Source organism: Equus caballus, chromosome 11 (genome assembly GCF_041296265.1).
Source record: "Equus caballus isolate H_3958 breed thoroughbred chromosome 11, TB-T2T, whole genome shotgun sequence".
Classification (NCBI taxonomy): Eukaryota; Metazoa; Chordata; class Mammalia; order Perissodactyla; family Equidae; genus Equus; species Equus caballus.
Window position 1 is genome coordinate 18,536,277 of NC_091694.1, and position 26,566 is coordinate 18,562,842.

Genomic DNA, 26,566 nt, shown 5'->3' on the forward strand with positions numbered 1-26,566 from the left:
TCCTCCCTGACCTGTGTTGGTATGAAGCTTGGCTGGCTCTATCCCACAGCTGGGGCTCTTTTACTAGGACCTGCCTGAGGATCCTGGCCTAACAGAGGGGATAGGCTGCCCACAAGCACATCCCCTAGGAGCAGGGGCACTCACGTCTCAATGGCCTGGCAGATGCGGTCGGCCCCCATGTTGCCCTTACGCAGGGTGATGGCCAGGTTCTTGGCCCGGTTGGCCTCGATGAGCGTGGCCTGGGTGGGGGCCTTCTGCACTGCCTTACTCTTCAGAGCACTGAGGTCCAGGCTGGGACCTTGGGATTTTGTCTTGAACTGCTCTTCAAAGTCACTCATGTCCAGCTCCTGAGGGGGCAGGGAGAGGAGGTGGGGCTGGGTGGGACCAGGGGCAGGTACACTCCTGGCTGAGCACTGTGCTCAGTGCTGGAGCCACCTATCCAGCCTCGACCAGGCCACCAGCAGGGAAACAAACCAGTAACCCAGCTTGGCCACCGGCCCTGATGGGGGATTCATCAGGGAGCCCTGAGGAGAAGGAAGATGAGCAGCACCCCACCCAGGGACCCAGACCCCAAGCCATTAAAGCTGAAGGAAGAGCTGAATTGGCCAGGGGTAAAAAGGAGAAAGAGAAGGGCATTCCAGGCAGAGGGAACAGCATTCGCAATGGCCTGGAGGCAACAGAACACATCCCTTTTGGAAAACTGAAAGTGGAATTAGAAGGGCTGAGGCCCTGATTATCTGTGAGAGGGGCCTGGAAGGAGAGTGGCACCACACTGGGGGGAGGAATGTGCCCCTCTGCAGGGATGGAGGGAAGGCCTCCAGAGGAGTCCGGATACACAGCTACTAGAGGCACTAACCCAGTTTGGCTTAATGCCCATCCCTGGGCCTCCAAGTCCTCATCTATAAAATGGGGTGGCGAAGACTAGTACCCAGCATGATCCAGGCAAGTCCCCTCTCCTCTGACGCCCACACTGGGAGCAAGGCAGGGCCGCACTCACCTGCAGCACCTTCTCATCATTGAGCTCAGTGAAGACGGTGCCTGTAATCTGGCTGGGTTTCAAGGCCACCCAGTTTAAGAGCGGCATTCTGAACTTGGTCTGGATGGGTTTCTTGGCCTTCACTCCTGGGATAGGGGAGAGATGGTGAGCACTGAGGCGTTAGGGGGTGGGGTGGCTTGAGGGAACTGAGGCCCAGCGAGGCCTGACAGGGCAGGCAGGAGGCTGTAAGAGACCCCCTAGACAGAGGGTCCGGGAGGATACTGAAGCCGAAGCTACTCCCTCCATCTCCCCCCAGCCCTGGGTGGTGGACTTACCTGGGCCCATCTCTGGGCCGGGCCTTCCAAGGGCATCAGAGGGACCTCCCAGAGGCGGGGGCGGCGGAGGCACCGGACCATCTGTACCAGGAGGCGGCGGGGGCGGCGGGGGTGGGGGCGGCAAGTCTCCCGGCAGAGGCGGCGGGGGCGGGGGCTCCGGGCTGCCTGGGAGAGGTGGGGCCGGTGGGGGCGCCAAGGGCGGGGCTTCCTGCTGGGAGGGGAGGCTGGGCAGTGGGGGCGGGGACGGGGGCGGGGGCGGTGAGGGCGCTGCTCCGGGAACCGGCTCTGCTGCAGGTGGGAGATCTGAGCCCAGTAAGGACCGGGGAGAAGGGAAAGGGGTGTCAATGTCTTGACTTGGGTGGTCTCGTCTCCGCCTACCCGCTTTACGCATGCGCACTGGGCCCATTCCCTGTCCTCCCGCGCCTACCTGAGCCACGCCCACAACCCAAACCTACCTCTCCAGGCCGCAGACGTCCCCAGGCTCCCTCTCTAGCCCTGGTTCTCCCGCCTCCATCCCACCCAACTTGAAGCTCCTGCGCACCTGGGCTGGGAGAGCCGGTGGGCACCCCCGGAGTCGGGGCATCACTGCCGCTCGGAGTTGCCACAGCGACCTGGAGGATCTCGATGGAGACAGCATCCCCGGGCCCCCGCAGTATACGGATTAACCCCTTCTCCTCCAGCTCCTCCACCTTCAGCTCCAGGGCGGAAGGCCGCGCCGGGGCGGGGGCAGGCACTTTCTCAGGCTCAGGCGGACGCCTGGAGACGCCCATGGCGGTCGACTCACTGAAGCGGTCCTGTGAGCCCCGGAGGAGGGGTCAGTGCCCACCAGCAGGCCTGGCACAGAAGCCCCATCCTCTTGCCCGGCTGGAGGGAGGTGTCAAGCCTAGAAGCCCCAAGTGATCTGTTCTTGGGAGCCCGGCCCGCCCCTGGCCCGGCCTATGGCCCCAGCCTCACCCGCAGGGTCTCCAGCTCCTTTCGGGCCTGGCTTAGCTGCTTTTCCAGCTCTGCGATCTTGGCCATGGATTCGTTCTCCGCGTCCCGAAGCCGCTCTGTCAGCTGTGGCACCCGCACATGGTGAGCTCCCACCCGCGGCCGGGCACTGGCACCGCCGGTGAGGGGACGGCATCAGACACGCCTGCCTGGTGGGCTCGGGGGGCTTCCGGATGTGCTTAGCCCAGGGTGCCGCGCGGGTGGGGGGGGGGGGGAAGCCTGGCACTTGAACTCAAGTAGGTGAGGCGCTGAGGGCGCTAAAGTTCTCTTAGGAGGGGAAACCAAGGCACCACTGATGAGGGAGGTAGGGGGAGAGAAAACTGAGCTCGGAGGGGCCCCAGGCACCCAGCTCCACCCAAATCAGGGCCAGGGGTCTGAGCAGCGGGAGAGGAGGAGCCAGCCTCATTGAGAGTGACACCCAGAGGATACAGGACTTGGATTCAGGCCAAACTCATGGGCCAGGCAGAACAGCCACCCCCACTTCACACCTAGAACCCCAGTGTCTGACCCCAGTGTGGGGCCTTGTGGGCCTACTATGCGCGTGCGACGCCACGTTCAAGAGCAGCTCTCACCAGGGTCACCTGCTCCTGCAGCTCCTCCATGTGCTCCAGCACAGCATTCTTGGTCTCCGTGTCCTCCAGCAGCGCACCGACATCAAACACATTGTCCAAGTATGCCTGGATCTGCACCTGCAGCTTGTCACTCTCCGTGTGTCGAAGTTTCTGTCCCCCAGATGGAAGGAGCAGGGTGAGGCCGGGTGTGAGAGGTCTTTCCAAACCATCCCCCATCACCACCAGAGCCCAGGAAGGGGCCTGAACCCTAGCCTGCTTTTTTTTTCTTTATCCTTTATTGAGAAATAATTCACATACCATAAAATTCACTATTTTAAAGTGTATATTCAGTAGTTTTTAGCATATTCACAAGGTTGTACAACCATCACCACTAATTCCAGAACATTTTCATCACCCCAAAAAGAAACCCTGTAGCGGTTAGCAGTCATTCCCCATTCTCTCCTCCCCCAGCCCCTAGCAAGCCACCCACCTACTGGCTGTCTCTATGGATTTACCTGTTCTGGACATTTCAGATAAAGGAATCACACAATAGTTGGCCTTTTGTGCCTGGCTTCTTTCATTTAGCATAATGTTTTAAGACTCATCCATGTGGTAGCATGGATCAGTACTTCATTCCTTTTTATGGCTGAATAATATTCCATTGCATGGATATATCACCCTAGCCTGCTTTTCACCTTTTGTTAATCTTGGCTTTCAAAAATCCAATCACAAAGGCCTTGCTCCTCCAGGAAGCCTCCCAAAGGAATCAGGGAAGAAAGATGCAACTTCTCAGCTCAGGCTGGATCAGGAAGCACCAAGCCCCTCTGCCCACCTTCCCCAGGGCAAGGAACTCCTCCATGACTGGGCCCGTCCAGCATGAGCGGGGTCCCCCTTTGGCCCAGTATCTCTGCACTCCCCATTTTGTGCTCAGGTCAGAGCACCGTCTGAGGCTGATGCTTCCAGAGCCAGAGCCAGCGCCACCTTGCGGCTGTTCCAGCAACAACAGCTCCTGGCACTGGGCTGCCCGCTATGCAGCAGGCACCATTCCACACATTGAGAGTCATTATGATTTCTGTGATTCTCCTATTTTACAGATGGGAAAACTCAGACTCAGAGAGACGAGATCTATCCAAGGGCATGTGGACTAGGAAGCGACAGAGCCAGGATGTGAACCCAGGTCTGTCTGACCCCACCACCCTTACTAACCCCTGAGCCACACTCTGAAGTGGGCGAGTGGTTAAGTCCGGGGAGAGTGCAGGGCTCACCTCCAAGTACAGGTCCAGGCCCAGGTGGGTGAACTCATATTGCAGGAAGACGCGGAAGTTCATGTTCTCCACTGAGTGTACCACAATGTTAATGAACTGCATGCAGGCCACCTGGGGGCAGGAGACGTGAACAGCTCTGTGATCCTCTGCATGGGGGTGCTCAGTGCCTTCCACCCCCCGTTTACCCCCAAGTCTCCCTCCCTCTCCACATTTCTCACTCCACTGACCCAGCTTTGTCCCTATCCATATTTCTCCCCCATGCCCCCTTCCTCCCGCCTCCTCTGTCTACTACCCACCCCTCCCCCACTGACTATTCAGTCCTCATACTTTGCAGGGCAGAGCCCAGAGCCTAGATACCTGGGCCTCGAGCTGCTCCTTGCACCCAAGAGTGGCCCAGCCCAGGCTGGGCTCCTGAGCTTACCATGAAGTCGATATTGCTATCCTCGTTCCGGAAATATTCCATCAGCTTTTCAAAGCGGTGCTGCTCCCCACACGCCTGGGTGAGGGGAATGGCTGTCACCGAGAGCACGGAGGGCATGACACACTTCCTAAGCCACCTTCCAGCTGCCCACCTTGTGCCTCTACAGGCTCCTCTCAAGTTAAGTCTAAGTCAGACCATGTCACTCTTCTGCTCAAAATCTCCACTCCATCTCTCACAGCCCTCCCTCTCGCTTACTCCATTCTGGCCACACTGGCATCCTGGCACATCCCACCTCAGGGCCTTTGCACCTGCTGTTCCAGCTGCCTTGTGTGCTCCTACTTGAGATCGCCCCCATACCCGGTCCCTCACTTCCTCAGATCTCACCTTCTCTATGAGGCTTCCCTGACCACCTGCCACCAGTCCCCCCTCCTGTAGCAGCCTTGAGTTTTTCCCCATAGCATTTTTCATTTTCTCACATACCATGTAATTTGCTTGTTTATTACATGTTTATCATCTGTCTTCCCTGCCTTCTTTGTTTCTTTTGCTCACTGATGTATCCCAGTGCCCACTCTGCCTGACACATAGTAGGCATTCAGTGAATAGTCATTAAAGGAATGAATGACCATATCCTGCCTTATGTGTCATATTCTCAAGCATTTACTTCTCACGAGCTTGCTAACCAGAGTCAGCAACTCTAAGATGCATGGATCAAGTCCAGTTTGGATCTGGCAAGGCTCAGGGACACAGGGTCACCAGATCCCCATAGTCGTCCTGTTGCCCCAGCAATGCTGTTGCATGATCCTGCATCTCCCCTTCAGAGTTTCCCCATTCCAGATTGTCCCCACCCAATGTCCCCAGCTGCCCCCAGCAAGAGGTCACAACTGCCAGCCAGAGTTCCAAGCAACACTAGCTGGCAAGTACATGTTTGGGTGGGGCACTCCAGTACCTCCTTGAAGTTGTCAAAGGCTGCAAGGATGATTTCATGTCCTCCCCGCACCAGGCACACAGCTGCCAGCAGCTCCAGCACCAGAGCCTTCGTTCTGGCGTTGGGGGGAAGGGGGAGTTATCCACTGAGAACAGGCCTGCCCCACAGCAAAGGTGGGCGTGGGCCTGGCTGGGGGAGACCGGGGAGCCTGTGGGGGTGGAATGAGCTGGGCAGTGGTCCTGAGAACTGGGGTACGGAGCAGGCAGTGGGTTAAGTAGGAGGTGAATCTGGATGTGGAGAAAGGTTAGGGGCCTGGATCTCACCTGGGGTTCTTGTTGTTGAGGCTCAGAGCGATCTCATTGACGCAGGCTGGGTGGTTCATGACGAGGCTGAAGCCAGACTAGGGAGAGAGGAGAGGTCAGCTCCTCCAAGCAGCCCCCCGGGAATACCAGCGCCCTCCTGCCCCGCACCTCCGGCATGGTCAGCATCATGCCGCTCTGCTCTCTAACCGCCCTCAAGCTTAGGAAGGTCTTTGTATCCAACCACAACCTCTTCCGCAGCAGCCAAGCCTGGATCCTCATTTTAAATGCCTTTGTTCAAAAGCCAGTGTCAGGACTCAGCGCCTCAGACACAGCGAATCCTCAAAGGCTAGCTAAGTGAGGGAGGACCAGCTTCACCAGTCCCTCCCGCAAACGAACGAACCCAGAGCTGCTCTCCCCGTGGGCCAGGCATCCTGCCTTTCTCGGTCGGTGTGCCTAAGTTCCCACGTGAGGCACATCCATGCCCCCAGCCATGTCTGGGGGACTCTAGGGGACCTGACCAGGAGGGGGCAGAAATCTGGGCTTCCCCTCAAGACTGGTCAGCCTCAAGACCCTGAGCCAACAGCCCAGATCCTCAGGGTTCCCCAGTGGGGGGCAGGATGGGGAGACAGTCGATCCTAGAACTCTACCAGCTTAGGCAGCCCCCACTGAGATCAGGCACAGCTCCCCCGGTCCCCCACCCCCCATGCCCACCGGCCAACCTGGTAGTTCATGATGGCGCGCAAGCACATGATGCAGACGTGGACGTCGTCCTTCTGGCTGACAATGCGAGAATTCCGCAGGGCCTTCCTGCTGTGGGCCGGGGTCAGCCTGGGCCAGAGCAGGAGGAGGCAGCAGGGGTCAGACTCCCAAACTCAGCTTCCCCCTGCCCCCACCACTCAGATGGCCTCTGGAGTGAGAGGGGACACACCTGGAACGTTAGGCCACTGCTTCCCATCTACCTAGTCACAGAGGCCAGCTGAGGGCAGGAAGCCTTCCTCAGTCCCTAGGCCTGCGGTCTGGCATGGCAGGGAGGAGGTGAGAGGGGAGGTCAGGAAAGCAAAGACCCTTAACAGCGAGTTGGCATTAAAAAGGGGTGCTGTGTTGAGTGCATGGAGAGCCTACAAAAGGAAAAAAGCCAAAGCTTGGAAACCGCCATGGAAGATTGTCTCCACAAGGTGGCGCTCATGGCCACATGGGCTTATCTTCCATTATGAGAGGTGACTGAATTCAGATGGCCTTGGTTCAAATCCCAGCTGACCACTTACTAGGCAAGTTACTTAACCTCTCTGTGCCTCAGTTTCCTCATTTGTAAAACAGGAATGGTAATAATAGTACCTTCCTAATAGGGTTGTTGGCACTATGAAATGAGCTTAGAATGTACCTGGCACAGAGTGAGTGCTTTATGAGTGAGCTTGATACATTTTTGCTCAAATATACATGATTTTTTCCATTGTTGCAGATCTGCCAATCATGACTTCCGCATCAGGTCTTCTTGACAATTCTGTCACATTTCCAACAACACTGAGAGGCCCCACCCCCTTCCTCTGCCTGCCACATCTCCTTTCTCCTGTCATTGCTCAAATATGCCTCTGAGTCTTTGCTCATGCTGTTCCTTCTGCCTGGAATGCCCTTCCCCTTCCCCATCACTGCCAGTAAAGCCATATCCATCTACAAGACATAGTTCCATCTCTTCTGGGAAGCCTTCCCGATGCCCCAGGCAGTGGCCACGTCCCTTCTCAGAGTTCCCACTAACACCTCCATGGCAGCCTGTCACACATTGCCCCTTGCTAGACCATTGGTTCCCAAGGGCAGGGTAATCTGTCTCCTGAGCACCTGCCACCACACCTGATACATAGTAAATGCTGAAAAATGTTTGTTGAATGAATGAGTGAACGAACAAAGAAGCATATTGTGAGAGTTTGGGGCTTAATATGAAGTTGGTCCCCTAGACCCAGAGTGGGAAGGGAGGAAGCTGGGGGTCCACATGAGGCTCCAGCGTCGTCTTCTTCCCTCTCCCCGCCCTGCCCCCGGATGCCCTAAGTTAGAGTGGGGTGACCTATCCACAGCAACTGAACCCACGGATGTCAGCTGAACGCCTCACCCAACCCCACCACCACCCCAGGAGCCAACCAGGCATGCACCTGCCCCCAGGTGGCTACGTACCGGGGAGAAGGGGGGCACCTGGAGGCCGCATGGGAGAAAACAGGGGGTTAGATGGGTACAAGAGGGGTTCCACTGACCCAGAAACCCCCTCTTTATCTCAGACCCACCCAGATTCCAGCCTCTAGGAACCCACCCTGAAGGCGTCTCAACACGCGCATCTCCCAGGCCCTGTATGAGGCCCTCACTCTGATCCCCAATGCCAGGCTGCCCTTCCACCACCCCCAAGGGCCCAGGTGGGGGGTGGCTGGGTGCAGTGGTCTGAGGGGAATTTGCCATTCTCCCCACCAGCCCGCCATGGGGCCCACATACTTGATGGTCAGGTGGCGACTCTTGGGCTGTGGTGGCAAGGCTGAGGGTGGACCCTTGCTGAGATCTTCCACCGACTGCTCCAGCGGCTTGCTCTTCTCTGAGCCGGGGGCCCCATTGTCTGTGCTCTCTATGTCATACCTGCGGGGGTTAGAGTGGGATTGGAGGCCAACACTGCAGGGGCATGTTAGAGAGGGGCAGGGGAAACTGAGGGGAGACAGATCTGCAGGAGCGACCAAGAGGTGGGAGGAGGACGCTGTGTTCTTGGCACTGTGCTGGACACAGAAGGGGGAGAGGGCACAGTGGAACAGAAGAGTAAGCCACCCAGGCCCCAGCTCGCCACGGCAGGCCACATGCCTCCCTGTCCATGGCAGGCCGTCAGGAAGGGGCATTCCTCAGGGCCAAGTGCAGGTTCCAGGGTGGGCTCTGGCTGCGCTGCTTGGAAGTGGCCAGAGTTGTGGGTGAGGTACAGGGAAGCATGGAGCAAGGCTCTGAGGAGCAGCAGGAGGCCAGGGGCAGGGGGCTTACGTGACGGAGCACTGGGCAAAGGCCAGGTACTCGAGGAGCACGTCCAGGCCGCGGTTCTCCTCGTTGAGGAACTCCTGCACCCACCTGCCGGCACAGGGCTCCCTCAGTTCTAGCCAGGAAGGAGGGCCCGCTTGGAGTAGGCACCTAACAGCCATGGCAGGGGCCCCTGCGGTGCCCTTCCTCCGGAAGACAGTAACCAGCCCCAGCCCGAGAAGACCCACGGACACTAGGGGATGCTAGAGGGCTTGGGCAGGACCCATGGCGCAGCCACGCCTCAAGGGGCCAGCAGAGCGTGGGCAGGGGAGGAGGCAGGGACACTGTCCTGACACTCACTCCGGAAATGGCCCATAGTCACAGCCTGTGCCGGGGAGGGAGGCCGTAGGAAGGGGAAGCCCCAGGGGCTGCCTGGAGGCAGAGCTCTCCTAGGCTCCCCCCTCCCAGAGGGAAATCTGAGCCCTCGCTCACCCAATGTGGTTTGTCCTCAGGGAGATCTCCAGCTCCCGCAGCACCTGCGTGGACTCCTGAACTCGCCTCTTAAACTGGGGGCCAAGAACAGAAGAGTCTAGTGGGTGGAGCCCAGGCGCGCCCCAGGCCCACAAAGCCCCGAAGCAGCAGCCAGCATTGCCCGCTCTCCCCGACAACTGGCCTTTCACGCGCGGCCTCCCCCACCACCTCCACACACCTGCACAGCCAAATAAGCATTCTCAGGCTACGCACGCTCCCCCATACACAGACACACACAATGAACACACACACCCAGGCACAGACACGAAGGGTACATACCACATATCCATACACAGATGCACGGGGTGCACACTCATACCTCCACACGCAGACATACAGCACACACACACACATCCAAACACGGAGAAACAGTAGACACACATTCAAGCATGAACCCCCTGGGGACACACACACATGCACATCCAAACACAAGCACTCAGGGTACACAGATATAAGGTACCCACGCATCCATACACATACACATGGGGTACACACACAGGCCCCTATACACAGATTCATGGGTACACACACATATCCATATGTGGACACAAAAGCACACATGTAGTACACGCATGCACATCCATGCAGGGGCACACAGGGTGCACACATGCACACTATACAAGTACACACCATATACCCATGTAAGCATGGACAGGCTATGCAGAGGAACCTGTAAAAGTGCATGCCCAGGGCACTCAGCCCCCTATAAACCACACACACACACACACACACACACACACACACACACACACACACTCACACAGGTACCCACACAAGCCCACAGAAAAGTTTATACACCCAGTAACACCAGCTGCCCAGAGCTGGCAAGTGTAAGAGGAAAGGGGCAGAGAAGAAGGGGGAACATATACCCCCAGGTTGGACATCCAGTCAGCTGCTACCTTTCGGCTGACCCCACCCGTTTCCAGGTAGCTCCTCAGCTTCTGGATGTAGGCTGCGGGGGGGTTCTTGACTTGAAATCGCTCCTGGGGAGATGGAATGGGGTGTAAGCAGAACCAGCCCGGGCAAATGACCAGCCCTTGTCCCAGTGTCCCATTCTATCTCTAGCCCGAGGCCCCAGGCTGCTTAAGACCCCTGTGAGATACCAAAGGCATCAATCTAAACAACCCACCAGGCCACTTTAAACCCCAGGCCCGGGCGTAGCCTTCCCTGCCTGCTAGGGCCCCACAGACCACAGCCCTAGCTCAGCCTTGGGGTGGAATACAGAGGGGTCAGTCCTGCCATATGCCCCACCCTGGGGCAGGAGGCAACTCTGGCCAATAGGTGGCACCCTCCCAGCCCCCTGCCCTCCATGGACCATGCCCCAGCCCAGCGCTGGGAGTACAGGGGAAAACACTCTGGAGGGGCCTTGTGAAGGGGCCCAGTTCCTTGGCAGTCAGAGGGCCCCTTCCCCAGGGGACCCACCCCCCAGCCTGGCCTCTCCTTCACCTGTGTTGGTAGGCACCTGTGTATGTGCTCATCTCCTGTGCTCCAAAAAGCAACTGCTCCCTCCCCAGCTCCACCCAGGCTCCAGCGGCCACTCACACAAAGAGGCAGGACCACATCAGAGGCCCCCTACCCGGGAAGCTCCCATCCTTACCCAGCTTGACCCCTCAGATATGTCCAGCCACCCCCTCAACCTCGCACTTCTCCCAGGCCTTTGAGCCCCAAACCTGAGATGCCAGGCCAAGCGGCAGGGACCCCTACCACAGCCTCAAAGCCTCTGGAGGCAGCTCCCCGCCGTCTCCCCACAGCCCTGCCCTTACCCCGTAGACTCCTGCCCTGCCTGCTCATGCCATCCTGGCCCATTAACCGGAGTGGAAGGCCCAGCCCTGGCTCCCATGGGAGGCTCCCTGCTCCCCAACTCCCTACTCCCAGCCTCCAGAGCCACAGGCCTGCCTCCCTTGCTCACTGAATCCCCACAGCAGCCAGGCCCCACCCTGCCCCAGCGGTGGCAGAGGGGTCCTCCTGCTACCACGGACAGCAGCCCTAGAAGCTGGAGAGGCAGGGGCAGCCAAGTGAGCCATGAGGCAGCTAGCCCAGGCGCCCGGCCCAGCGCCAGGAGACGGGGCTTCCAGGCCCTGCTCTGCCACGGGGGAACTGGTTGACTTTGGGGAGCTGGTTGACTTTGGGGTTGACTGCAGCTCCTCTGGACCTGAGATAAAAAGAGGGCAGGGATTCCCGCCCCTTCCTTCCCACCTCCCATGGGGTCAAACGGAGATGTCCAACCCTGGGGCTGCCCCGTCTCTTCCCCAGCCCAGAGCTAGAGGGTTGACAGAGGCTGCATCAGGAAGCTCAGCCAGGAGGATGGCGACACGGCCCCAGCTGCACTGGCCAGTGCCCTGGACTAGCCCTGCCAGCTCTTCAGAAGGCAGACCTAGCCTTGCTCATGACTCATAAGGTCCCTGGGGAGACCCACGTCCAGGAGACGGGCATTCCAGAGTCCTGCAAGCACCCCCGGCCCCCTCCCCAGATGCTACACTGGCCTCTGGGCACGGCCTTGGCCTTATGGGCAGCGTGGTAGTGCCCCCTCTTCTGCCAGCCCCAGCCTGGCCAGGGCAGGACACCCTGATGATGGAAGGGGTCTGGTACCCACCTGGTCACAGATGAGCTCCCACTTCTTCTCGTTGTCATACTGGCTCAGCAGCTGGACCTTATCCGGGGGCAAGTTCATGCAGTTCTGGGGAGGAGGACAAGGTAAAGACCTTGAGCCTGGGGCCCCAACATGAGGAGGAGGGGAGCCTGGGCATTTTCAGGGAATCTACTAGGAGCCAGCTCCCCAGTAGGTCTGTCATACACATGAACCCTCGTCACCCTCTCACCCCAGGAGATAAGTAGCGTCAGCCAATGAGAAAACCGAGGCCCAGAGGGGGAGCACCTTTCCCTGGGCCCAACAGCTAGAGAGTGACAGGGATTTCAATCCAAGTCAGCCTGACTCCAGCATCTGGGCCCTGTCACCCCCACACCACCTCAGTGGCACACCTGTCATGGAGGCAGGAGTGTGGGACCTCAGCCACCTCTGAACTCGTTTCCCCAGGTGTGATAAGGGAGCATCATCTCTTCTCCCATTTGGGTGGGAAGCTAACAGGGGACATCTCCATCCAGGCCCAAGCGTGGCCAGGCATGGACTGTGCCCCATTCCCATGTGCCACCAGACACCACTGGGGCTGTGTGCAGTCCCAGCCCAGGGCACCATTGACTCGCAAACACCAGAAAACCTCTCGCAAGGTCAGCAGACAGCACCCTCCTTCCCCATCCCTCTCCAGCCCCCTCCTACCGCATCACTTCTGGAAGGAAGGAGATGTGGACAGGCTGAGGGAGCTGAGGTCAGACCGGCAGGGAGTTCCAAGCAATTGCATCATGGCTGCAGGGGCCAGGGGTATTCCCAAGGAGGGTCACCCCGTCACAGAAACTGGGGAGAGCAGCCAGCACACTGGGTCTGTGGTGCTGGTGGCCCAGGCTGGGACTCCCCTCAGGAGCTAAGTAAGGTCAGCCCTGTTCTGCCTGGGTCCTCCTCCCCCGGCCACAGACAACAAGGGTGCACTGTGCCTGTCAGGCATCTCCCCCCCGGGGCAGGTTTGGGGTCCTGCCTGGGCTGTGGAATCACAGGTGTTGCCAGCACTAGGGGCTCCATGGACCCCCAGGACTTGGCGTGTCTCCCTAACAGACCCAGAAGATGATGCCAGTTCATCCCAATTCAGTAAACCCCAGGTTTATTGAGAGTCTACTATGCATCAGGCCCCGAAAGACTTGTGCTCAGAGAGCTCCAAGTATCCCTGGAGATGGGAGAGAGGCCAGGGAGCCTCAGCCTGGAGTCGAGGAGGCTGCTGCCACTAGCTCTGGGGGCTCTGACTGCACATCTCACAGTCACGTGGCCCTGAGAGGAGGCCACAGCTTGAGCAGAGACAGAGCCACACCTACCAGAGGCTCCTCAGCCAGCTTCCTCTCTGGGTCGCTGGGCCTAGTTCTGGGGCTCTGGCCAGACCTTGCCCCAAAAATCACTGCCTTAGGTCAGCCCCAGACAACAGGAAGCTGGGTGCTCTCTGCCCCCGTTGTCCAAGGTTTCTAGCCGGGGCCCCACTTGAGAGGTGAAACTACCCATCCACCAGGCCCCCCCAGGCCAGCTGGGGATGGGGATACGTCATTCCTCTCCCCCATTGCGAAAGTGAGCCCAGATTGAGGAAACCGCTGCTGTGTCATCTACTCCCTCCCCCAACCCACCAAGAGCCAGAACAGCTCCTGCCACCTGGGAGGGACTGACAAGGGGCTTTGGAGCTCAGGGGAGGGCCCTACTTGGCCAGAGAGGCCGCCCTAGGGCCATTCTCTGCCTGTCTGTCTGCCTCTCTCTCTCTTTCTCCCTGGTCCTTCCTGATCTCCCCCCCACCCCACAGAAACCCAGGGTGGGGCAGGGCCGAGGTGGTGAGGGGGCAAGGCTGAGGGGGAAGGAGGAAGCTTGGAGAGAGGACAGGCGGTGCCAGGGAAACTGGAGGGGGGCCAGCACAGAGGAGGGAGGTGGTACTGGGTGAAAAAGGGTGCAGAGGAGTGAGGGGGATGGCTGAGCCCCAGCATCTAGCCTTCCAGGGGACAGCCGCTTCCTGACATGGGTCCTTCTGGGCCTCACCCACCCCAGAGACCTGTTTGCTTCCTGGAATGGCCCCAGTGGCACTTCTAGAGGCAGCGACTAATCCTAATGATGACCCCAGCAAGTGTGGGAGCCAGCCTTGCCTGAAGGCTTACTGCGTCGGGCACTGATCTGAACCCTCCGCCCTCGCCACCGTGACTGGCACTGTCATGATCCCCATCTTACAGGTGCAAGCACGGGTTAGTTTGGTGACCTGGCCAAGGTTACGAAGCCAGTAAGAGGGGAGCCAGGCTGGCTTTGAGCCAAAGCTGACTCTGAACCGCGCCCTGGTCCACGCCCCGTCACAGCCCATGGTTATTAGTGGGGAGGGGAGGCCTCCGCTGGCCGGTACACCTGTCCCGACAGTGGTGGAGGGCAGGGTGCCCCTTTGCCCCTTCCCCTCCTGGGCCTCCTCAGGCCCCCGGGGCCTACATGCCAGCCTGCCAGACGGGCTAAATTTAGGCTCGGAAATCAGAAATAACTCTGACAGCACGGAGCGCTAATTAGCAGCTGTTCCTCTGCTGTGCCCACCAAGGAGTCAGGCACCCTAGGGAGCGGGAGAGGGGCCAGTGGATGCCACTCGCTCAGGGTGGGGTGAGGCCATCCTGGAAAACAGCAAAGACCCCAGACCCAGGGCCCTCAGCACAGAGGTAGCACCATGGGTTGGGGGCTGGGAGACAAGTAAAAGGTTGGCTCAAATGGGACAGAAAAGGACAGGAAGTCCAGATGTTGGGGGGAACACCCACCTCCTGTGAGGCGGGGGTGGGGGATGGGGCAACTGTGGTGTGAAGAATCCTGAGCGGGATTCAGGAGACCCAAGCTCTGGGCCCACCAGCTCTAAAGCTTCTTTGCCTCCTTGAGCCTCAGCTTCCTTCTCCGTGCAATGGGCACACTTCCCTCCTGCCTCTCGGACTCACAGTGAGAAGCTGTGCTTTGATGTAATAACACTCTTCAGTGATGCGCCACTGTGAAGAGGCAGTTCACGGACTGGGGCAGGGGGCGTCCATCGACGACCCCAAAGTGAGGGATGGTGTGGTGAGCAGAAGTTTGTGAAAACATCAGAGAAGCAGACCTGTCTCCAAGGCTTGGCCAACATGAACTCACCCTTCAGCCCCCTTTCCCTGCTGCCCTTAATGCTTCAGGTCAGAGAGAGAGGGAGCTAGGATCCATCTTCTGGGGTGTGGCCAAGAAAAGGGACTGATTCCCCAGTCTTCCTGTCGGAATGTGTGGGATCATTCTCCTCCCTGCCTGCCCTAACTTTCTGGTGCCAGAGGGGCCTCCAGCCTCGTTCACCCAAGACCAGCCCCTTACAGGCTTATGCCACGCATGCCCCCTGCCCCCGCCCAGTCCTGACATCTGGGGAGGCCTCCCCGGAGAGTGGAGGGCTCCATCTCCCTTTGGACACAGCCACACCCTCAGTTTCACTTTCAGTTTGAGCTGAGACTGCGTCCCAACCCACCAGCCCACCCTCTCCCATGAGGCCCGGCTCTTCGAAACCCAGGATGCTCTTGAACTTGGGTACCAACCCCAGTCTCAGCGCAGCCCCACAGGGGTTCCTCAGCCTGATGGGCCCCAGCCCCCACTTCCCCATCCATCTCCCCTCTGCCCACCTCTCTATGGTCTCAACCTTGGCTTTGGAGCTCTCAGCACATCTCCAAAAACAATTTTATCCACTTAAAAAATTCTGGTATATAGATTTCCTGGGGTTCTGAGAAGCAATCCCAAGCTTACAGAAGGGCTGTGGGATAACTCAGCCCTAGGATCAGATGCTTAGAACCCCAAAAAGCTAACAGCTTCTCCCATCAGGGTTCAAGGGTCCCCAAGACAGGGACAAGGGCAAGCAGAGTGGGAGCCAGGGCAGCAGGCACTGCCCACATAATCTAGCTTGGTAGGAGGAAAAACCACCACAACAATCATAATAATCAAGACTCCCAAAATGCTCACTCTGTACTGGGTGCCCTTCTAAGTGCTTTCCATCTGTTAACTCATTTAAGCCTCGACAGCAAGCCTACAGAGTAGATAATAGTATAATCCCCACTTCCCAAATGGGAAACTGAGGCATGGAGCGATTAAGTCGCTTGCCCAAAGTGACCTAGTTGGCGAACTGGTAGGAAGACTCAGTTTCCTCGGAGGAAGGAGCACTGAGGGCAGTGAGAAGTGTGGTGCTGGCCCCCGGGGGTCTTCTGCAGACAGCCTGGCCCCTGGCCACTGTCTGAGGAACCAGTAACAGTCAGCCCCATTTCCTGCCACCCAGCACCCTGCACTTCCTGTTGTTGCCCACACTGAGCTCTTACTCACTGGGGAACCCCCCCCCACCAGCACACCCTCTTTCAGAGGGAAGTGGAGGCCTCCCCATGTGCGCACAGCTACCGTTAGCACCCCTGCCGCCCCACCCTCCAGGAGAGGTGGGCCCTCCCTCTCGCGGTTTCCGGCCACCAGCCAGTCTTCAGTCTAGGCCCCACTGTCGCTGACCTGCCTGATGGCAGGGAGGGCAGCCTGGCCAGTGATGACTAAAGACAGTCACCTTTGTTGGTCTTGGTAATGGAGACGGGGAAGGGGAGAGGCAGGGTCTGGGCTCCCTCACCTGGAGGGGCTCCTGGATGGGGAGGACCAGATCAGCTCTAACGTCATGCCCTTCCTCACAATGCAGAGTGTTCATTGAGCACTGGCTCTGTCAGGCATTGTGTGAAGCACCCTATTTAATCCCCTCAGCAATCCTAGGAGGCTGGCGTATACCATTATCATTCTCTTTTTACATAGGAGGAAAATGGAAGCTCAGAGCAGTTAAGTAACTTGCTCAAGTTCACACAGGTAGTAAGTGGCAAAGACAAAATTCAACCCCCAAACTTCGTGACCCCAAAGCCCGGGAAGCTACTCTGCCCTTCCCATGAGTAACCCCTGCCCCTCTCAAAGGCCCAAGCCTCCTTGCCTTGCCTTTCCAGGGCTCCATGTTCCCAGGAAAAATGAAGAGGTAGCCTCAAGAGCAGCCCCACCTGCTCCTGCCCATCTCACCCAGCTCTTTGCCAAATGGCCCCAGATGTCACTGTGAATCATGCCTACCACATCCCTGGGTTTCCAGGGTCAGCATGTGCCAGCCCTGCCTGCTGGGAATGTCACCCCTCAGCCTCTGCCCAGCCCAACATCTCACCACATGGCCAGAAGCCCACTGGGATCCTCCATGTGAGACAGCCCAGAGATGAGAGTCATAGGGCCTGAGCGACCCCACAGCTACAAACTTCGTCTGCCCCACCCCAGAGGAGGGAGCTGGTCAAGGAGGCACTGCCTAGGTCACAGGCCGACAGAAGGGAGACATCCACCTCTGCCCTTCACCACCAGGCCCAGAGAGAAAGGGGTCCAGCTGAAAGCAGGACTCCCAGGGTCCACACTCTACTTGGAGGTGTCCTGATGTCCCCATCAGCCTAGCCAAGAGCCCATGTCTCTGGGCACATGCTAAGGGCACCCCAGGGTGCTAGGCCCCATCCAGCAAATTCCTCTCCAGGTGCTTCAGCCTCCTCTTGGACGCCAGCATCAGTCTTGGCCTCAAGCACAGCATCCCTGGCACTTCCCTCCATCCCTTTGCCCCAGGGTTACCGGCTCCTCCCTGCATAGACGATCAGGGGGGTCCTATGCCCAGCCATAAGCATGGACTTCTGGTAGGTTTAGAAAGGGTGCCTTGCTATCACAATCCCTGACCCTGGCAGGAGAGGGCCTGAAGGGGCTGGAAGACACCAGCCTTGGGCATAACGGAGGAGAGGCGAGAGCTCGGAGCCTGACTGGCTGGTTTTCCCACCAGTGTAGCAGGCCCAAGTCGCCGGGCAGCCATCACTCCTCCCCTATTGCTAAGGCAGCAGCGGAAACCCTGGCTCAACCTGCTCTTTCTCCCGCCTCTTTTAAGCAGGGGCACCCCTCTCTCTCACAGCCTCCTTAGAAAAGCAGCCCCCCACCACTCACCCTTGCGTGGGAGAAAGTCTGCCCATGGGGAAAGGGAGAGCAAGCCCCATCTCCTCTCTGGCTATGGGCCTTGGTGGAGGCACCCTCACCCACAAGAGGGGTCCCACAGCCAGGAGCCAAGGAGTGGTTTTGGGTTTCAGGATCCTACTCCACACCAGGGATGAAAGGGCCAAAGGAAGAGGTTCCCTGGGACCATGTGACTAGACCCCAAGGGCAGGGCTGGGCTTCTGGGGGGGTGGGCCCATCACTCTCAGCAGTGGAGGGTCTCTCCTCTCAGATGTTCCCTGAGGACAGGATGCAGCTCTGGCCACAGAGGCAACGCTCAGACGGAGGTGCACCCTGCAATACTAGTTGCCAGGCCTATGGGTTTAGCCAAATCTTTAGCCCTGGGCAGCCTCAGACAGGGGCCACGGCTGTCACCCCAGGGCGTGGCTCCTACCCCTGCTGGGGGGAGTGAGAGAAGCCAGGTTCTTAGCTAAGTGACCTTGGGTTGGGTGCATTCTGCCCACACAGGACAAGCAACAGGCTGATCGCTCCCCAGGAAGAAGGTGAAGTGTCAAACACACTGGGGTTCCTGGCGACTGGGGGGGAGACAGGGAGCCCCACTGGGTGCTGCTGCCCTAGATTCTACCCAGCCACTACCGCCTTCTCCACCAGGACATCCTCTAAGACCCATCTCTAGGCCTCTACCCTCCACGCCCTGGTACTTAGGGACTCCCAGTGGCATTTAGTGTCAGACTCAGCCAATCAGCGCTCAAACCAAAAAACGCAAGCAGGGCAATCAAGTGCTACACATGCATCAGAACCTCGCCATTTGACTTTTGGATTTTCCACTGGTCTGAATTATTCACACAGCTCCTCCCCATTGGTGTGTGTTTAACACATCACCGACTGGGGCCTGGACCGCACCTCCAGAGCCTGTCTCTCCCTCATCCATAGACACACACTTAGGGGGAAAGACAGACCGATGTCCCCTCAATCAGGCTGGCAGGGCTCCAGGGATCCACCACCAACTCAGGCTCCCCAGATGGCCCCCAGAGACTGTCTCTCTTCATTCCCCCCTCCCCCATTTGCTCAGCTCAGCTCAGCTTTGCCAGACCATGGGTTTGGAGAAGGGGGAGCAAGTGGAGAGATGGGGTAATCTGGGCCTAGCCTAGTGTGAAGTGTCCCTCAGAGTCCCTTCTCCTCTACTCAAGAAAGGTGCCTTTACAAGGATAGGCCAGACCCCACCCCGCCCCATAGCTCCTCCAAACCCCTCCAAACCTTTCTCCTGGGAGGGGGCAGCAGACAAGATTTCCAGGAACTATTAGCAGGGGCCATGCAGAGGATCTGGCAAATATGGCCTAATGACTAGCCATGGGAGGGGAAATTATGTCAAGGAGGTGGAGGGGACCGGGAATTGAGCACTGCCACCAGCCAGCACTGCTCTGCTGCCTGCGCCTCCCTCAGGTCCCCACCCTCAGACCTGCAGTGCCAGCCTGCTCAGCCTGGGAAGTGCCTCTGGGAAAAAACACATCCTCATTCACTCATCACCCAGTGTCCAGCAGGGAAGCTGACAGCAGACAGGCCACCAGGCAATTAGTTAGAGAAGGGAGCCTGGGACAGGGCTGAGGCAGGGAGAGGGAAGTGAGAAGGAGTGGCCCTTCCGCCTCCCTACTTCAGCCTCCCATCAGGTCTTAGGGATCCCTGACTTTGCTCTGGAGCCCTGGCCCACCAACACATCCTGACCACCTCCAGGTTCAGCCTGAGCTGATGGGTCCATACCCAGTGGCCTAGTCCCCAAGCCCCCCAATTCCTGGAACAGGTGACAGTGGGAAGAGGGGACTTCCAGACTTTTGCTCCACCCCAAGCCAGAGTCACCAACCCATCCTGACCCCACCCTTCCTAACCTAATAGCTTCGGTGGAAAGGAGGGGATGCCCAAGATGAAGACCCACAGGCAGCCTCGCCCGACATACAGAGGGTGAGAAACAGACAGCCTGTCTGCATGATCTGACAACCCAGTTCCCAGCAGCCTAGGCACCAACAAATCAGGAGCCAACACCTCAACTCCGGCTCCCGCTCCCTGGAGGTGAAAGTGTAACCCCTTCCATCTTTGACCCCAAGACACAGGCAGATGCTCCAGATCCACACCCGGTGGTGGGGCCTGCGGGCAGTGAGGAAGGAGGTGGCGCGGGTACCCCCCTGGCGTGGTCCGCTCCCAACTTCCTCACAGGACATTTTTGTTTAGACCTTTAGACCCAGAAGCGCCAGGAGTGGGTGTCTTGGGGAGGGAGACTGGGAGATTGCAGAAGAAAGTTTGGGGGGGAGAGTGCTAAGTCACTCTGAAAGAAGACACTGTTACTCCCACCCATGGAGGGGCAGCCGCTGGGCCGGGATCTCCAAGCGGTACCTGAGCCCCCGGGGGCGGGGACGCGCGCCGCCCCCCGCCCGCTCCCTGCGCGCAGCGGGTCACACTCACCAGGACCCGGTTAAACCTCTCCTCCAGCTCTCCGGCCGCGGGCATCGGCTGCTTGGGCGCCGCGGGCTGCTTAGGAGACAGTGCGGCGGGGCTCGCAGGCTGCTCCGCGCTGCCGGCCGCGTTGCCCATGGTGGTCCCCACCCAGCCGGCCAGGCGCCTCCAGCCTCGGAAATCCAGCTTTCCGGGGGGCGGGGGACGAGGCTCCCGGCCCGGGGGGCAGGCGGGCAGCGGCTGGCGGCGGCGGCGGGTCGGCGACGCGGGAGCTCGGCTCAGCGGCGCCCAGGGGCCGGGGCGCGGCGTCCCATCGGGGTGGCCCCGTCCGAGGAGCCGGGCGGCGAGCTGCGGGGTGGGGGGAGGAAGTCAGGCTGCAGGCCGCCGGGGCCAGAGGGCTGGGCCGGGGGCAGGAAGCTGCGGCGCGGGCTCCCCCCTCGGTGATTCTCTAACTTCTGCTGTCGCTCCCGGTGCGCGCAAACCGCAGTTCGCCGCCGCCGCCGCTACGCACCCAGCCCCAGGGGGGCGGGCTGGAGGGAGGGGGCGGGCGCCGGGTGCGGGCCCGGGGTCCGCCGGGGCCATGGCGCGCCAGGGAGGGGGCTGCTGCGCCGGTTCACCTGCCGCAGAGGGGGCGGCCAGCGCCGCTTCACCTGCAGGAGCGGGAGGCGACGGAGGCGAGGCAGAGGCGGCGGCGCGCTCGGCGGCGCCTCCGGGTCCTAGAACCGCATGCTCCCGCTGGCTCGGAGCCGGGGGACTGGCGGGGTCTGGGTGAAGGGGGCCACGGCCTGGGGGCAGGAGGGTCAGACTTAGCAATCGGGGGTTATCAACAACTGCTAGCGCGGCTTGAAGACCCCTGACGGTGCAGCGTTGGGGCGCAAGGGCTGCGTCCGCCTCTTGGGTTCCCGACCGAGAAGGTGGGAACCCCCTTCCAGGCCCCCCACCCCTTGTTTCTCTCCTCTGTTTAGCCCAGAGCCGAGCTGAGGACCGGAGGGAACCATCTGCAAATGAGAACCCCAAAGCAGTGCGGAGGGCGCAGATCCAGGCAAGCGGAGACCCCGTCCCACCCTGGACCAACTCTGCACCGGTGCTGGCATTCCCAGTGGTTTTAGAATGGGGACGCCCATGGAAAAAGGCAGGCTGCGAGAATCTGGGGACCACCAGGGCGGTCTCGAGGGGAAGAAGCAGGGGTTGGGGAACGGAGGATTAAAGCCAGCATCCAGGCTGGGAAAGGAGCAGGCACCGCAGAGGGGGAAAAAATCTCCTTGACGCTGTCACCTCCAGGGACCTAGGGTGGCCTCTCGACTTGGAGAATAACAATCGCTGATGCCTGGCAATTACAGCAATACTTCCAGAGGTCTTCCTTCATTCATCCTGACAATGACCAGGAAAGGTAGGTATTGATATCCTCATTTTAGAGATGGGGAAACTGAGGCTCAGAGTGGTTAAGTGACTTGGGCAAGGGCACACGGCTAATAAAGGGCAGAAACAGATCTCCTCTCTGTCTACCTCCAAAATCTACACTGCCTTGGAGCTGTTGTCCTGGCCTGCCTCCCCCCCACCCCCAGGTCCCTCTCATCCAGGGCCGACCAGAAGGATGACAGAGTATTGCGGCGTGTAGAACCCCAGGTCTGGGCACAGTCTCTAACCTGAATTTGAGGCCCTTCTCGTTCAATTGCTCCTCTCTCCCCCATTTAATTTGTGGGGATCCCCAATTGCCCTTCCCTGCACTACCAAGGCACCAAGGAGGGAGGGTCTCCTAAATGAGCCCTGGATTTTCCGTAGGCCAGGCCAGGGACCATAAGTGCCCCCTTCCCCCGTAGCTTCCTCTTTCTCCCGCCCTTCTTCTCAAATTCAGAACCACTAACAGGAGTTTAAGCAGGAGCTGGGAAGTTTATCCAATTTTAAGGAAGGCCCTGGGATGAGCCAGCCCTTCCCCTAGACTGACCTGATTTAAGCTTTTCTTCTGCCAAGGTCACCAGCACCACTGGTGGGTGAGGGATGTAGTCATTTATTTCATGTCCCAGCCAGGGGCCCATAAGGTAAGACAAAGAAGGATTTTCCTCAGGTGCACTAAGAAGTGGTCCGTTCCCTGCCCGCCATCCTCCTCTCCAACCTGGGACAGACTAGTCTTGCCCTTGGGTTCTTGTCCTTGAGCTTAGCTAGGACCGCTCTCTCTCTTCTTTCTTTTTAAAGAATTTAGTCCCCGATCCCCTCAACGGCTGTCTCTTTCCATTTAACAACAAACCTTTACTTAGCACCAGCTGTGTGCCCAGCACTGTGCTCATTCCTGGAGATTCTGTGGCAGATGAAAAGGTCCCTGTCCTTGGGCCGCTCCTAGCCTACCACGGGGCAGACTCTGAACACATGTGGGAGAGTGGCTGCTGCCAGTCAGCCTGTGCAGCCATGGCTTCCTGCTTCCTCTTGCCCAGAACTACTCCTTTGAACAGGTAGGAGAAGGGTGGGAGCTGTACCCCTGAATATCTGAGCGGGGTGGGGAGCCTCTAATACAGTCACTGCCAGCTTGCGCCACCTGGGGGTGCTCAGGCCATTGCCAACCACCACCCGTGGAAATACGGCTGGGCTGAGTAGGACCTCTTGTGTGGAAAATGATCAGCTCAGCCAGCATTCTGTCTCTCTCGTACTGATCAGAACTATGAGGTACACAAAAATGGGAGAAAAAGTAATCAATTATTACCTAATAGATTTAGTTGGCATGGGAGGAGGTATCTTTCCAATTACAGTCCACAGAGGAAAAAATCCTAGAAGGGATGCTTGGTGAAGTTTGGAACCAATGCTGTGGTGGGTCTGTGCTTCCCCCTGCTGGGCACAGGAGGTATGACAGCCAAGACAGGGCGACGCCTCCCGTGATGATAGAGATGGAGTCACAGCGTGGGTGACATTTTTGGACTGTTGTTGCCTTGTCATCTTCGATGGAAGGATTGTGCCGTCACTGGGGACAGTCAGAGCTTGAGTGACTGAGCAGGTTTCCCCAGGAATTTCCTCACTCCCCCTTCCTGCTCACCATAACTCAGTTGGTGCCTTTTTTTTGTTTTGAGGAAGAGTAGCCCTGAGCTAACATCTGCTGCCAATCCTCCTCTTTTTGCTGAGGAAGACTGGCCCTGAGCTAACATCCGTGCCCATCTTCCTCTATTTTATATGTGGGACGCCTGCCACAGCATGTCTTGATAAGCAGTGCCATGTCTGCACCAGGGATTCGAACCGGGGACGCCGGGCCACCAAAGCAGAATGTGCGAACTTAACCACTGTGCCACCAGGCCAGCCCGTGCCTCTTTTAAAATATTTTAAAAAGTAACACATGTGCACAGTTTAAAAGAAAAACAGTTTTAATGTATCTTTACAGAGATATTTTGGGCATATGTAAACAATGTGTGTGTATGTGTGGTTTTGTGTGTGTGTTTGACACAAATGATAGCTCCACGCTGTTTGGCTCCTTGCTATTTTCCCTCAGTAACACAGCTGCCTCTACAAAGCCTACATAGTCTTCCATCATATGGGTGCATCTCAATTTATTTCAGTTTCCCCTCCTAGTGGATATTTAGGTTGTGTCAGCCTTTTGTTACTACAAACAATGCTGCCCGCAGGACATATCTTGGTACATATCTTTGCTTGCATTTATGTGTATATCTGTAAGGCAAATTTATAAATATGACATTGCCGGGTCAAAGGCTATGCACTTTTAAATTTGGGATAGGTTTTCATGGATTTGCCCTCCAAAAAGCTTGCACCGATTTGCAACCCCCCACGTCCTCACTAACAGGGCATTATCAAGCCTTTGGATCTTTGGTGAGGCCTCTTTGAAAGTCTTTGTCATGAGGCAGGTGACGACCTATCTCTTTCTTTCTCCAAGGCAGAAACTATGTCTTTTCCATCCCTGTATCCCCAGCACAGGACGTAAATATTGAGTGAAAGTAAACAGGGCTGCATTGTGGCAGGCCTGGAGGGAGGGAATAGACAGTTAGGTTTGCGTAGGAAGTCTGTCCTTAAGGGCCACTTTCCTTTCCAGCCCCTGGTCAAGCCTCTGCCCCAAACCCAAAAGCTCTCCTCTTGCAGGAGCCTCCGGGATTTCGAGATCTGGGGTCGAAGGCCAGCATTCTGAGGGCAGCCCTCACTCAGCTCTCTTGCATCCCAGGGATGGAGCTCATCGTCACTGAACTGCCTACATACAGACCAGAAATAAACTGAGTGTTCAGCTATAAGGGATTGGCTAAACCAGCAATCCAACCAATAGAACTTTCTGCAATAATGGAAATGTTCTCCATCTGTGCCATCCAATATGGTAGCCCCTAGCCACATTGTAGCTACTGAACACTTGAAATGTGGCTAGTACAGCTGGGGAAACGAGTTTCAAATTTTACTTAATTGTTATGAAGTTCAGTGTAAATAGCCATATGTGGCTACTATATTGGACAGTGGAGGGTTAAATGAACTATGGTATATCCCCACAATGGAAAACTATGTGGCTGTTAAAAAAAATGAGGATGCCAGGTACTGATGTGGAAAGATCGCCAGGGTATATTTTGAAGCAAAAATATGGTGCAGAACAATATGTATAGTACATAATTTTGTGTATGAGAAAGGGAGGTGGAAACAAGAATAAATGTCTGTATTTGCTTGAATTTGCATAGGGGAAGTAGTAAAAGTGGTCACTACCAAGGTGCTGGGGAAACAGGGTGGACAAAGCAGAGGTGGGAGCATTCTCAGTGCATTTCTTTCTAAACCATTTGATTTTTGAACTACACGCATTTGTTACTTATTCAAAAAGTTAAAATAAAATAAAAGCAAGGTTTTCGTCGTTTCCCAAGGAGGGCTGCTCTGTCCCTCTTGTGGGCAACTTGTGGCAGGTGAGGAAAGTAGCCCCACTACACTCTCCTTTCCTTTTTTTTCTTTAAATGATTTTTTTTCTCCCAAAATCCCCCCAGTACATGGTTGTATATTTTAGTTGTGGGTCCTTCTAGTTGTGGCATGTGGGATGCCACCTCAGCGTGGCCTAATGAGCAGTGCCATGTCCGTGCCCAAGATCTGAACCAGCGAAACCCCGGGCCGCCAAAGCAGAGCGCGCAAACTTAACCCCTTGGCCACAGGGCCGGCCCCATACACTCTCCTTGCTATGGGACCCACCGGAGGACAGCCCAGCGGAGTCAGACAGACAATGCCTCGTGAGCCACACCCTAGGTGACACAGGTGCCCAAGCCTGGCTGTGCATCAGAATCAGAATCCCAGGGGAGGTGGAGTGAGGGATCTGCACCTTTTGTGATCCCCCACGTAGCTCTCAGGCAGACACTGAACTATCCTTGCCAACACCTCCCAGTGAAGAGAGGACAAGCTCCTAGGACCAGGCACATGTCCCTTCCCTGTAAACAGCAGTGGTCACCGATGTCTCCCAAGCACCAACACCACAGCAGGCACGAAGGCAGAAGATTTGCACATGTCTTTCCAAGCTGGACAGCAGCCTTGCAAGGCAGGCTGCATCACAGTGCCCTCTGAGCTCAGTGTCCTCTTGAGTGGCTGATTTACCCAAGGTCACACAGGTGGTAAATGTCAGAGCTAGGATCCAAACCCTGTCGTAAACCCCCCAAGCCTTGGTTTTCTCATTCTGAAAAAATGGTGATAGGATTTCATAGAATGGTTCTGAATATTTAAAAAAAAAAAATCCTGTAAAGGGCTTAGCAGAGACTTTTATTTCCAGCAATAAGGTGGACTCTATTTCCAGAGAAACTCTTCTGATACAAAATAGGTAGAAATGCTTGATAGAAGATAAAATGTGTGTGTGTGTGTGTGTATGTGTGTGTGTTATTTTCAATGCAAGGCTGAGCTGGCAAGAAAAGAACAAGTCCCAAAGGCACAAATCCAGAAAAGAACAAGACAAAACCCGGGACTTCTTAAGGTAGGAGGTTGGATCAGAGACAGTCTGCCCCTCGCAAAAGTTGAGGGTGCCTTGGATAAACTTAAAAAAAAATCCACCCTGCAGAGAGATGGTAGGATACTTGCCTGCCTCAATCTATCAAGAAGATATAACCATCCAAAAGTTGTATGCACCTAACAACAGAGCCTCAAAATCATAAAGCAGAAATAGTGGGACAAATAGACAAGTCCACCAAGGTAAAAGAAGATTTAAATCACCTCCCCCTGGAATTGGTAGTTTAAACAGACAAAAAATTCAGTAAGGATGTAGAAGATTTAAACAATACAATTGACAAGCTTAATCTAATTGAATATTTTTGAATACTCCAATCAACAATTGGCAAACACACTTTCACTT

General features: G+C 57.2%; 1 protein-coding gene and 2 long non-coding RNA genes across 9 annotated transcripts in view; 2 read left to right on the forward strand and 1 right to left on the reverse strand.

Annotated features, from left to right (window-relative positions):
- Positions 1 to 20,934, reverse strand: part of FMNL1 (formin like 1) — a 24,866-nt gene extending 3,932 nt beyond the window's left edge. The window contains exons 1-18 of one of the 6 annotated variants that reach the window (XM_023652359.2): positions 20,296 to 20,653; positions 11,860 to 11,943; positions 10,136 to 10,249; positions 9,228 to 9,301; positions 8,763 to 8,846; positions 8,238 to 8,375; positions 7,929 to 7,946; positions 6,485 to 6,593; positions 5,787 to 5,863; positions 5,485 to 5,578; positions 4,539 to 4,613; positions 4,118 to 4,228; positions 2,874 to 3,023; positions 2,266 to 2,367; positions 1,853 to 2,105; positions 1,312 to 1,614; positions 998 to 1,122; positions 145 to 347 (exon numbers count right to left, since the gene is read on the reverse strand). In XM_023652359.2, coding sequence (XP_023508127.2) covers positions 145 to 347; positions 998 to 1,122; positions 1,312 to 1,614; positions 1,853 to 2,105; positions 2,266 to 2,367; positions 2,874 to 3,023; positions 4,118 to 4,228; positions 4,539 to 4,613; positions 5,485 to 5,578; positions 5,787 to 5,863; positions 6,485 to 6,593; positions 7,929 to 7,946; positions 8,238 to 8,375; positions 8,763 to 8,846; positions 9,228 to 9,301; positions 10,136 to 10,249; positions 11,860 to 11,943; positions 20,296 to 20,424 — 2,243 coding nt within the window. In that variant the 5' untranslated portion in view covers positions 20,425 to 20,653. Of the gene's footprint in view, positions 1 to 144; positions 348 to 997; positions 1,123 to 1,311; positions 1,615 to 1,852; positions 2,106 to 2,265; positions 2,368 to 2,873; positions 3,024 to 4,117; positions 4,229 to 4,538; positions 4,614 to 5,484; positions 5,579 to 5,786; positions 5,864 to 6,484; positions 6,594 to 7,928; positions 7,947 to 8,237; positions 8,376 to 8,762; positions 8,847 to 9,227; positions 9,302 to 10,135; positions 10,250 to 11,859; positions 11,944 to 20,295 lie in introns of all 6 variants that reach the window. The other 5 variants (XM_023652362.2, XM_070226089.1, XM_023652361.2 and 2 more) reach the window with 5 other exon arrangements.
- LOC138916123 (uncharacterized) lies at positions 2,249 to 5,165 on the forward strand. Its single transcript, XR_011422875.1, has 2 exons — positions 2,249 to 2,385; positions 3,947 to 5,165. It is a non-coding gene; the product is annotated as an uncharacterized lncRNA (long non-coding RNA).
- Positions 20,935 to 21,115: 181 nt separating the features above from the next.
- LOC102148370 (uncharacterized) lies at positions 21,116 to 25,108 on the forward strand. Of its 2 annotated transcripts, none has more exons than XR_011422873.1 (4): positions 21,116 to 21,328; positions 21,568 to 21,676; positions 22,542 to 22,733; positions 23,463 to 23,625. It is a non-coding gene; the product is annotated as an uncharacterized lncRNA (long non-coding RNA). The 2 variants fall into 2 exon arrangements; XR_011422874.1 differs by lacking the exon at positions 23,463 to 23,625 and adding an exon at positions 24,358 to 25,108 and having other exon boundaries at positions 21,188 to 21,328.
- The last annotated feature ends 1,458 nt before the right edge of the window (positions 25,109 to 26,566 follow it).